The sequence below is a fragment of the Sitophilus oryzae genome, unplaced genomic scaffold (assembly GCF_002938485.1).
Source record: "Sitophilus oryzae breed Bouriz unplaced genomic scaffold, Soryzae_2.0 scaffold_937_pilon_pilon, whole genome shotgun sequence".
Taxonomy (NCBI): Eukaryota; Metazoa; Arthropoda; class Insecta; order Coleoptera; family Curculionidae; genus Sitophilus; species Sitophilus oryzae.
In genome coordinates, this window is record NW_022147569.1 from 31,348 (window position 1) to 44,455 (window position 13,108).

At 34.3% G+C, this 13,108-nt stretch overlaps 1 protein-coding gene across 1 annotated transcript; it reads right to left on the minus strand.

Moving 5' to 3' along the window:
• Window positions 1-500: 500 nt before the first annotated feature.
• On the minus strand, window positions 501-4,394 carry LOC115890910. Its single transcript, XM_030911273.1, has 4 exons — window positions 4,089-4,394; window positions 3,353-4,028; window positions 681-746; window positions 501-613 (listed from the first exon to the last, which is right to left on the minus strand). Exons 1-4 carry the CDS (start codon window positions 4,392-4,394, stop codon window positions 501-503), a joined length of 1,161 nt encoding a protein of 386 aa, XP_030767133.1.
• Window positions 4,395-13,108: the final 8,714 nt, after the last annotated feature.

Genomic DNA, 13,108 nt, shown 5'->3' on the forward strand with positions numbered 1-13,108 from the left:
GAGCGATATTTCGCTCGAGTGATCACTCGATTATTGCAATCGCTTGATACTCGAGTACTCGATTATTGAAATTAATCGGTTTTTTCCATCACTAGTAATTCCCAATTTCCTAGCTCCAAGAAGTCTCTAAAAATGTTGCTTTTCATTTCTTCGCTAATATGTTCGTTACATTTAAACCTGCAGTTGTGATCAAAGTGCTTTACGGATTTTGCTGGATGTACAGCTGGTTCCAATAAAATTGAATACGATTTAAAACACATTTTTAATATTTCGGGCAGTATATTCTATGATACCAGTCCCCATTTCTCTACTCATGTCATACTGACGTTCTGAAAAATTTATTTGCCACTTTGTCAAAAGCAAAGTTTTTTATACAATGTCACAATAACCTTAACATCGCTTAACATGTAAAAAATACTTGACACATAAATATACACTGCCCAAATATTCGAAAAAAATGTGTAAAGAGTCGTATTCGTTTTTTTGGAACCAGCTGTACCTTATTCCCTGCGGTCAACGTATTCTTTTCCCGTGTTCCTTGCAGTTTTCATTTTCGAACGTTTCCACTCAGCTTGACGTTTCTCTCTTTTCTTTCCTTTTGGCGGATTTGAACCTTCAACGGTACTTATAAAATTCGATTTCTATAGCACATTTCTATATGGACACTGAATAAGTATTACCTGAACTTTCGGAAGTACTATCCTGGCTATCTGATGAGATGGAATAATTTCGATCTTCATCCGAGTCTGGAAATAAAACGATCACGATTTAGAAAAGATTTATCAACAGTAACAAAAGGGTTACAATTTACAGTAAAATAAAGTTATTTAAAAATTATAATGAAGTGTTTATTATTAAGCAACCGGTTTTCATTTACCGTCCGAGTAACTGAGGTTAAAATTTCCATGATCCGGAATATTGGACATTTTCCTCTATCTTATTAATATTAACAGTTGTACATTTAAACACACGAAGATCCAAACCCGTTACAACCCAAACTTAAACCCGTATTTAACAGAGCACTGTAACTAATTGAGCTTGAAATTCTTCTGGAATGCTCACACATATAGTCTGTCCAACGAGAAGATCCTTGACAGTGATAGATGTGTCTGTCATTTTAATTTCAAGTAGTTTATTTTATTTTACAAAGAAATAAGTTGGTACAACTGGAACTCATAGCAGGAAATTAATATATGTATTTAAAATTTGACTGACAAGTAACTTCAAAATATTGTGAGAAAAACTGTATAAAACTGAAAAAATGTAATCAAGTTATTTTATTTAATAAAAAACGGTATGTGTTAATACAAAACAAACAAAAACAAGACACCACATACCAAAAAATATAAAAAAGAACTATTTCTTACTTTCAAGCTTTATGAAACTTCCCGCATTTATGATTATATTTATCAATATATCTTATGTACAAATACAAATTTGTAATATTCCGCAGGAATAAATAAAACAACATAAATAAAACAAACTATTTTATTAATAATAACACTTACCAAATATTATACCTCACAGGTTGATTAATTAACTTTAATCTTAATTTTTTTAAATCAGTACCTTTTGACATTATTTTTCTGCAGTACTAAAATCCATTATTTATCTATCATGTGATGTCGATATTTTACAGCTACTCTAGTTTTTAGTATGTGTTTAGTATGGTCCTTCTACCATATTCGAGATGCTATTATCTACGACGAGATAGTATACGAACTTTATTGATAGTAACTTTATTGGTGTATCTGTATAAGACTTTCTGCCTGAGCAGCGAGTATTAACCATAAACTGTGCTCTGGGTTCTACAGTTAATTTTCACTCGATTTTTCCTCCAACCTTCTTGATCTTGACTTCAAAAGACACAAAACACACGTAATAACACGAATCAAAATGCATCATCTTCCAAAACGCAGGGTATTTGACAAAAGTTGTCACAAAATTATAACCTATAATTTGGCAAGACTTTGACAAACGTCAAAAATCTAAAGGCGAGTTCATACGCATCGGCGTCCGTTTGTCGTTTATCGTTCCGTCAAACCAATAAAATTGAAATACGATCTGTCATTTTTGAAATAAACCAATAAAACTGGTTAAAAACAAGAAGTGACGACGCATGACGAATTTATGTTTAAACCCATCCATAGTTAACTTAAAAATTATTAAAAACTTTTTTTAGTAAAATAAATAGATTGGTATGGGACGTCATCTGCTTTTCTTCTGTCATCGTCTGTCGAAATCTTACCTGAGAAAAAAAACAGAGTATATATACCTGTTACAATCTGACATTAAAAAAATTGGCAGCCAAAGGATACAAGTGCATACTCTTTGGAAGAGAAACGATATAAGTGCGTTTGGATTCCATGGCTACAAACCGACGCGACCGAGCGAAAATATTAAAGAGTTAAGTGAAATACCCACAGATGGCGACACTTATTAAGATTTACTTATATCCTTTGGCCACCAAAATCAATGAGTTGTAAACTATTTATTTGTGCGCTTACCTCCAAATTTAAAAAAATGTAGGGTAGACCGGGGTCCAAAGTAACATTTTTATTTCAAAAACCAATTTCTGGAGAACTATAATAGATATGAACAAATTTGGTTGTTCCTGCGTTATTTGTATCTTTTATAAATTTAAAAACATGTCATTAAGATTTTTAAATAAATATGGTTACTAGTTATTAACCAAAAATTATAATGGTGCAAAATGTTACTACCGCCCTCAACTCCGGGGCGGTTGTAACACTAAGCGGGGTCGATAGTAACAGTGTGAAAAAAACTAAGCAATGTAACAACAATATAGGTTTATTTAATGCAGGTACAAAAGTCGTAAAAAATCGTGTACCTATAGACAACAAAAAAAAACTGTATTCCCCTATAAATATTAAAAGAAAAACTTGTTTTTTTTTACTGAAATAGTAAACTTAACCTAATGAACAAATAAATTCTATTTTTTTTCATTCTGAGTCACAATTTTGACAAACATATAAAGCTTCTTGTTTTGTGCATTCTTCATGTGACCAATGCTTGCATCAATACATTGCACCCAATCCTTCCCTGGCTTACTTGAAGCGTATGGTTCGAAGCATACAAGACAAAAACATTTATCAACATCTTCTTCGTCGCTCTTTTCTTTGTTTTTCTTCTGTGTCTGTGGCTTTTTTCCTTTAGGAGGATTTTTTGGTTTTATTTTAGGTTCACAAAATTTTCTTTTAACAGTTTTTTTCTTCTTTTCTTCGTATTCTGCCCTAATGTCTTCCTTCTCATCCGTGTATATAGCCGATTTTCTTTTCTTTTTTCCTTTATTTTCTTGTTTTCTGGGTGGAGCTTTGGGGAAAGGTCTAACTGGTCTCCGGTGCAAATTTCTGAAGTCTTGAAGTTGACGCTACAGGTTCATCTGAAACTGGTATCGGTGACGGAGTTTCATCATGTTTATTTCTCGCTTCGTCAGGTGTTGTAGGGTCATTTTCTACATTTTCTGGATTTGCCTTATTAACTTCATCTTTTCTTAGCTCAGCCGCTGCTGCAGGCCGATCTGTCACGTAAGAGGGTGCATAGTCTATGGCGGTAAATATATGTCTATTAAAGAGAAATATTCCCGTACACCTGAAGCCTGCCTGAATTTTACTTGATGTCAGCGCCATCGGAAAGGCTGTAGTTACTATGGATGGGATATTATATATCGTCATTGTTTTCCTTGGGTTACTTCGCATCCATGCATCGCAGCCAGAATTAATTGCCTTCTTTAAAGGCCCATACACAGAACGGTCTAGCGGTTGTAAGTTGTGTGAACAATGAGGCGGGAAAGACAATACCACTATACCGTTCTCAGAGCAGTAGTCCAGGGCTTGAATAGAAATATGAGACGCATGATTGTCTAGAAGTAGGAGAACTCTGTGATCGATAGTTGCAGATGCATATTTTTGGAAATGTAAATATTTTAGAAATTCAGTGTCTTGCATCCAACCACTTGCGTTTCCGGTGCCAGTGCTTCCAATTGGCCCATCCCGAATAAAATGTTCCTAGTACCGAATCCTGGGTTATATAAACATTGAAGGTACAAAATTTCCAACAACATTTACCACGCAGGTTAACGTGACCAATGTTCTACGTTTGGCGGACGTCAATTCTCCCACTTGTCGTGTTCCCTTTTTAGTCACAATTCTATTTGGTTTTTGGACTGTGGTGATGCCCGTCTCATCCACGTTGTATATGTCTTTAGGTTCGAATTTGTATTTGTCCATAACTTTTTCCAGATTATTAAAAAAACAATTAACATTGGCTTCGTTAAAACTAGTCGCACGAGATAAACTAGTTAGTTGTGCGCACCGTAACGAGAGCTGTGGATGTCGTTTCATAAATCTGCTGAACCAGTCCTCGGTAGCCATCTGCTTATCTTTTCACTGCGGTGGCATTGCTAACTTATATTTGTCGGCTAATTCATATGCAAACCTTCTAATTTCTTTAGGGCAAAAACCATAATAAATGTTGGCTGCCTTCACGATATAATCTTCCATAATCTGTTCCTGCTCTTGGGTAAAAACTTTGTTCCAGGCTCTATAACCCATGGAAACTGAATTATTGTTTTTCTCTGCACCCAGTGCCTCTAGTGCCTCCTTTTTATTTTTGAACCGTTCTAAAGAAACATGACACAAGTCGTGTTTCTGTGACGCTGCCCGAGTAGACATACCTTTTATATATCGGCGTATGCATCTTCATAAGTTGCGATGTCTTTGGAGCCTTGGTTAGTTTTTCTAACTTTCGAACGAGGCATTCTAGAAAAGAAAAAAATCCAATTTACAAACCAAAATATAGAAAAAAAATAGCGGGGTCGGTTGTAACACTTTACAATCGCCCTCAGGCCCTAATGTTACAACCGCCCCCGACCATACGTTTTTAAAAAATTTAAATTTTTCGTAATGAACCGCGGCAAAAAAAGACATTCACTAGTGCTTACATTATACCCATATATCTAAACCAATCATACATTCAAGTTGAACTACATACCTGCAGCTAGAATGTTTGGTGTTTGACTTAAAACTCACTGGAAAAATATTACTAAAGAGCACCGAAAACAAATATGGGCTTGTGTACACTACAGACTGAGGCCGATGTCGCCAATATGCAGAGATATCGTAGCCGGCAGTGTTGCCAGTTCTCCTACCTAGCAAAAGTGCCATGATTATTCGCATAGTTTTAGTTATTTGAGTTGTTACTTTCGCCGCCTGTTACTTTCGACCCCGGTCTACCCTACTTGTACCCTTTGGCTTCTAAGGTCCTCAAATGTACTAACATAAATTGGATATTTCGCCACCGCGAAATGTAAATCTCTAAAACAAAAAGTTATTTTTTTTGCAAATGGCCACTGGCGTGAAATCTAAACGGAAACTAGCTTCTTAGTGGCTTTTTACTTGTAAGGAAATTTGCCTAACCAATAATGTAGGTTTGTCCAAGGATGGGATCCACACTGTTCCACGCTGTTTTCAATAATTCAAAAAAACACCTTGTCTAAAGGCCGCAAAAAGTGTTTTGTGTGGCTTGGTAAATTGAACAAAACTATGTCATTTTATTCGGCATACTCAAGGATTTCTATCTATCTATGATGTGATGAGTGTCCATCTATCAGAAGAACTTTTCCTGGTGGTTTTCTAGACACAAGTTGTGTTTTAGCCAATCGAAAAAAATATCTGAATTGATGTAAGCCGATTTAGGATTCATATAAAGGAACGATCCTGGTGGTATGCTGTCTTCGTATTCGGGTTTCTTATTCTTGACTTTCATAATAAATACTGAAGGCGGAATATTTTGCTCGGTATTGCAACATACAATAATTAATGTTTCAGCGCTCTCTACAGAAGTTATCGAGGGGACAAGTTTTGATCCCTTAACTTCAATAATATGGCAGGTATTATTTCGCAATTGCAATCTAGTTTCATCTATGTTGTATACAGGGTAGTCCGAACTGTATTCCGGAAACTTCGACAGCATATTCTGCAGATAAAAATAAGTCAATTGTGATTTTCTTGGGTATAGTTTTTTTTATTAAAAATTAAATGATTTCTGTGTGTTTTAAATCATTTATTGCCGATAAAAATAAATAAACATTTTTGTATAAATGTATGTCCTAAAATGCATAGTTTCGGAGATACAGGGTGTAGAAATTTCATTTTATTTCGATTTTTTCCAAATAATTTTTGAATTACCGTCAATATTTGAATGAAAATTTGTGTCTGGGAGTTTTTTGACATGAGAAATTTGATTTTGATGTCAATATGACTCCTATTTGTAGGGGGCGCCACCTACATGTGTTTTAATTGTTATGAAGAGTAATAACTTTTTGTCCGTACTTGTATAAAACTAGGTAGAGAAAAAATATACATTTCCGTGACTTTTTACGTAAAAATGTCTCTTAGTGAAAATTGCTACGAGCAAACGTTCTCAAGATATTTAGAATGGTAATAGTTAATACATTTTATTATTGACAATAAATAAAAACGTTGAGTAGATAGTTATTTGACTGAAATAATACATTTGGGAAATTTTTATTTTTTTAAATTAACCATAAATTTTTGTGCGAAAAAACGATAATTAAACAGTTTCGGTTGAACTTCTGGCACAAAATCATTTCAAATTTATGATTTCAGTCTAACAACTATTTAGTCAACGTATTTAATTTATGTCAATGATGACAGGTATTGATAATTTCGATTCCAAATATCTCGAGAGCGATTTTTACCAAGAAACATTTTTGACGTAAAAAATCATGGAAATGTATATTTTCTCACACAATAATTTTATGCAAGTACGGACGAAAAGTTATTACTATTGAAAACACTTAAAACACATGTAGGTGGCCCTTACAAATAGGAGTCATATTGTTACATATAGGAATCATATTGACAATATATCCGTCGGCGTCGGATACATTTTCTGAGTTGGAAAAAATTATAACGTCACTTAAAACGGCAACTTTTGGTTCGGGTTTTTGAAGTGGTTGATTAACACCAAGAATCTTAGGGCTTGTTTTTAGCTAGCATCGAAGAAGCATCATCTTCATTCTCAGTTTTAAAGTTCACCACATTGTTTAGTATTTTATAACTTATATCACAACCAAAACAAATTAAGGCTGTTTTATACTTATCCAGTAGCGGGTGCCAATCTGACTCCGAGTAAACACTTCCATGACACCACTACCATGCCAATGCTGGATAATAGTGTATTGCATACATTATAGGCGAGTTTATTTATTACAAAGTAGAAAACAAATTTCTTGCAGTATAGATATATAATAAAATTATATAAGGATTCTTGCCACTTAACTGCTTATATAGAAATTTAATTCTACGCTGTGTTTGTCATAATGTGGATCAACCTGCTCTCACTACTGGTTTCGGAGACCTACTCCATCATCAGGTGAGCTTGGGCAGATCCACAAAATGACAACCACAGCGCAGAGATAGTTAATTCCGACTTGTCGGAAAGTGTCGGTTAGATATTAAGTCCCGAACGGGAGATAGCGGTCAGCGTGCAATGGTAGTACTTTCGTACCACCGGGGCGCAACTATCGATAGTAAAAGGATGGTAAAAGGCTTTTTTTCAGGCAAGCCAAATTATAAAATAGAAAACAAATTTCTTGCAGTATAGGTATATAATAAAATTATATAAGGATTCATGCCACTTAACTGCTTATATAGAAATTTAATTCTACGCTGTATTTGTCATAATGTGGATCAACCTGCTCTCACTACCGGTTTCGGAGACCTACTCCATCATCAGGTGAGCTTGGGCAGATCCACAAAATGACAACCACAGCGCAGAGATAGTTAATTCCGACTTGTCGGAAAGTGTCGGTTAGATATTAAGTCCCGAACGGGAGATAGCGGCCAGCGTGCAATGGTAGTACTTTCGTACCACCGCACAGTGCTTCGTCCCATGGACAAAAATCGAAAAAAAAGTTAAAATTTACTAATATCTGAATATAATTTTATACTTATAGCAATGTTCAACCATCCTGTATATTATTTTTCATAAACAGCGTTTTTTGTTAGCAAATATTTTCACTAAAAATAAATTTTACGATCAATATCTTATCAGTGAAAAGAATAACATTCATAGTAGTTCTGTATATTATGGAGTTAAACGGTAAGTACTTAATTGAAAGCCACTATGGATATTGTTAAACAAGGTATGTACTTTAAATTTATTTCTAAACAAGTTCGTGATTCTTTAGTTTTTATATATTTTTTAAGATGATTCTTAAATGGGTATAAAAATTTTACGTTTTCAAACTTCAAAAAGGCATTAAAAAAAACATATCAAAACATATCGTATTTATTGAATATTTTTGTTGTCATATTCATACACTTTTAATTTTTGTATAGTTCACCTGCGTCTGCTTGCGACGAACTATATTTTATAATACTTTTCAGATGGAGTAAAATTGATAAGCAATGCCGATCTGGTTAATACTTGGCTTGATCATAAGCACAAGAACTCAAAATTATTTGTATTTCAAAAAATGTGTTCTTTATTAGATATTGATGAACCTTCCAGTCAAATGGGACACCACTTGTGCCTGAAAAAGCCCACTATGTTGGAGCGAAACGTCGCATAAAAAAAAGTTTCCATCTTTCAATTTATTATAAAACCTCATACCCAAGAAAAGGAAAAAATAATATATGGATATGGTCTATTAAAGAGGTAACTATTAACATCCGAACCCCTCATACCAACAAAATGAACAGTAACAACGCGAAAAAGTAACATATTAGAAAATAATGTACAGAATTATCTTATATGTGAGGATACTTCATCTACCTGTGATTTGGATACTATAAATTTGGAAGATTCTGTCAGCAGTGATTCTTCTGAATCAGAGTAGTTTCGATCTATGCATTTTGTTGTCCTAAAGTAAATTTATAGTATCTTAAGTTCTTTTTAATTAAATATAACATTAATGTTTCTTTTTCATTAAAGAAAAACATGTTTATCTTATATTAGGCTTATATTGTAGAAATCATGTTCTAATGTTATTTCAATTCATTTTTATAACAGGGATTTATTTAATACTTACACCGTTTTCATACTATAAATTATTATTTCCTTAGATGGAACATAGCTCCAACATTTTTATTATTTATAAGATTTTTTTTCATAAACGTGGGACTAAGAACATCATCATTTAGTACAATGAGAGTACTCATCATTTGTGTCAAATAAACCTAGTTTGAATAAACTGCCTACAATAAAAGAGAAGTTTTGCATTTTTGTCTTCTGGAGCCATATGTTCGAAGCACTGTGCACCGGGGCGCAACTATCGATAGTAAAAGGATGGTAGAAGGCTTTTTTTCAGGCAAGCCAAATTATAAAATAGAAAACAAATTTCTTGAAGTATAGGTATATAATAAAATTATATAAGGATTCATGCCACTTAACTGCTTATATAGAAATTTAATTCTACGCTGTGTTTGTCATAATGTGGATCAACCTGCTCTCACTACCGGTCGACTTTCCGACAAGTCGGAATTAACTATCTCTGCGCTGTGGTTGTCATTTTGTGGATCTGCCCAAGCTCACCTGATGATGGAGTAGTTCTCCGAAACCGGTAGTGAGAGCAGGTTGATCCACATCCCATTATGACAAACACAGCGTAGAATTAAATTTCTATATAAGCAGTTAAGTGGCAAGAATCCTTATATAATTTTATTTATTTATTACGTGGCAAATAGATTTGCGGTTAAGTCAAAAATTATGTGACAAGTGTCATTTACTCACTTAGTTCACAGACGTAAATAATAATTTAATGTGTAATAATAAATAAAACTCGCCTAATCTGAAAGTTGCGTAACTCCATTTCACATTAAAAAAGAAAAGTGTCCAAGTCCTATAGCTAATTATTTTTAACTACTGTTTAAAAACAAATATTTGTATGGAATATTTTTTGACTAAACTTACCTTGACTGTTTGACAGCTAATAACGACAATTGTATCACCAAAAAACTTATTTTTAAATAATTGAAAGCAAGAATTGCGAACACACGCTATTCAATCACGATTAAAGTATTGAATGCGCGGACTTCGCAAAATTCACGTTGTGACAGATAACGTCGGTTATCTGAGATACGCAGTTTTCATATGAGGCCGACGATATACAGGGTGGTCCGAACTGTATTACGTAAACTTCGGCAGCATGTTCTGCAGATAAAAATAAGTAAAAAAGTTCGTATAAATGTATGTCCTAAAATGCTTAGTTTCGGAGATACAGGGTGAAGAAATTTCATTTTTTATTTGATTTTTTCCAAATAATTTCTGAAGTAACGTCAATATTTGGATGAAAATTGGTGTTTGGGAGTTTTTTGACATGAGAAATTTGATTTTGATGTCAATATGACTCCTACTTGTAGAGGGCGCCACCTACATATTTTTAACTGGTTTGAAGTGTAATAACTTTTCGTCCGTACCTGTATAAAATTAGTGAATAAAAAATATAAATTTAGGACATTTTTTACGTAAAAAAGATCTCTTGGTAAAAATCGCTACAAGAAATGGTTCTCGAGATATTTGGAATCGAAATTATCAAGACCTATCATCATTGACATAAATCAAGCATGTTGACTAACAGTTATTAAACTGAAATCATAAATTTGAAATGTTTTTGTGTCAAAAGTTCAACAGAAACTGTTTTATCATCATTTTTTCGTAGAATTATGATTAATTTAAAAAAATAAAAATTTTCGAAATTTATTATTTCAGTCAAATAACTATCTACTCAACGTGTTTATTTTTTTTTGTCAATAATTATATGTATTGAGTATTTCCATTCGAAATATCTAGAGAACAGTTGCTCGTAGCGATTTTCAGTAAGAGACATTTTTTACGTAAAATGTCACGGAAATGTACATTTTTTCACCCAGTAGTTTTATACAAGTACGGACGAAAAGTTATTACACTTCATAACAGTTAAAACACATGTAGGTGGCGCCCACTACAAGTAGGAGTCATATTGACATCAAAATCAAATTTTTCATGCCAAAAAAACCCCAGATACCAATTTTCATCCAAATATTGACGTTACTTCAGAAATTATTTGGAAAAAATCGAAATAAAAATGATGTTTCTACCCAGGTTCTCCGAAATTAACCATTTTAGGACGTACATTTATTTGAACTTTTTTATTTATTTTTACTTGCAGAATATGCTGCTAAAGTTTCCGGAATACAGTTCGGACCACCCTGTATATTAATATACATCATTATATTAATATACTTTCCGAGTAAATATGTGAGGTAAATTTAACAGATAGTGTCCCCCAAATATGCTTGTGTCAATTTAGTTTGTCAATATGAACTATATCAAAAGGCCGCATTAATGAAGTTATTCCTCTATTACAGAGGCTGATAATGGAACATAATTTATATCGCGATTGTTGCTACGTCCTGGGGCATTGTTTAAAGGATACATGTTCATTTAAGCTCAGCTATGTGCGAAGCGGCCTATCTCCTGGACCAATAATTAACGATTCATACTGAGTAATTCTTTTTTTCACCTTTGGGCAATTTAGAGTATAGCAATCTAGTAAATTTCACTAATTAGCTATTTGTCTTTAACTTAATTTGCTACGGTTAAAGTACAAAATACTAATCTTATGATAGTAATTTTGGTTCTGTCAGTTCTGTTTAGCACTATGTTAGAATGCACTGCTGTAACACTTCAGTACACTAGTTGATGTGCTGATGGAGCCTCTCTTCATGTCTTATGGCATATTTTCTGATGACGTTGTCGACATCATCCACTTCTATGTCCTTATGTAGATTGCCATTGCGAATGTACCGCGGTGCGTCAACTATACCTCGTAGTACCTTGTTTTGGAATTTTTGGATAATATTTCGGTTGCTTTGTTTGGTACAACCCCAGAGTTTGAATACCATAAGTCCATATTGGCTTCAGAACTTGTTGATAAAGCAAAAGCTTATTATATATTGACAGGGTTAAATGTCGCCCTAGTAACCAGTACACTTTCCTGTGTGTCCTTTCCACATTTTTTCTTTGCGTGCGATTTCCACCTGAGTTATAAGTGTCATGCCAAGATATTTCGCTGTATTTTCGTAAGGAACTACTTGTTGATTCATATATAGGGTGGTCCGAACTGAATTCCGCAGCATATTCTGCAAACTTCAGCAGCATATTCTGCAAATAAAAATAAGTAAAGTTCGTATGTACTAAAATGTCGGTCAAAGAATGCCTAGAGAAGCTCAACAAATTAGGCAAAGAAAATAAAGTCCTCCTACTCTGGGTGCTTGCTAACCAAGGGATAGAATGCAATGAAAAAGAAAATGATCTAGCGAGGAAAGGAGCGAACACTCCACTAACTGGACCAGAACCGTTCTGTTTTCCGTTTTCCAAACGGGAACCAACTGAAAGCGGAACTGAAGAATCTGAAAGACTCCATCCGTAACTTGGAATGGGTGTCCTCCAACGGTCTAAGACACTCGAAAAAGTTCCTCAGAACTTACGACGAGAAAAATCAAAGGTTTTCTTTGATTTAAGTAAAAACAATCTTCGGATTGTCACGGGATTTCTAACAGGACACTGTCTCCTCAACGAACACCTCAGTAGGTTGAAGCTGAGAAACAACGGCGAATGCAGATTCTGTGGGGAAAATGGGGAAGTACCAGAACACCTTTTCACTGAGTGCGCCGACACGGCGACCATTCGTGCCATGAACTTTGGTACGGCTGATGTCGAGGATGGAGAGCTGGCCTCTGTGGAGCTGTCTCAGATTCTGACTTTTGTTAAAGCCCTGAGACTGTATGATGAGTTATAACTCGTTATAACTCAAGAAAGGAGAACACACAATAGATCTGTAAGGTCGCGGTGATTAACTCCCCTCCTAAACATTCTACATGTACTAAAATGCGTCGAGAAGCTGAACAAATTGGGTATATAAAATAAAGTACTCCTACTCTGGACGCCAATGAAAAAAATTCTGGGGAAAATGGGGAAACACCAGAACACCTCATCACTGAGACATCATTCGTGCCATAAACTTTGGTACGCCTGATATTAGATAGATAACTAACTTCAGTAAAACCGTCTCAGATAC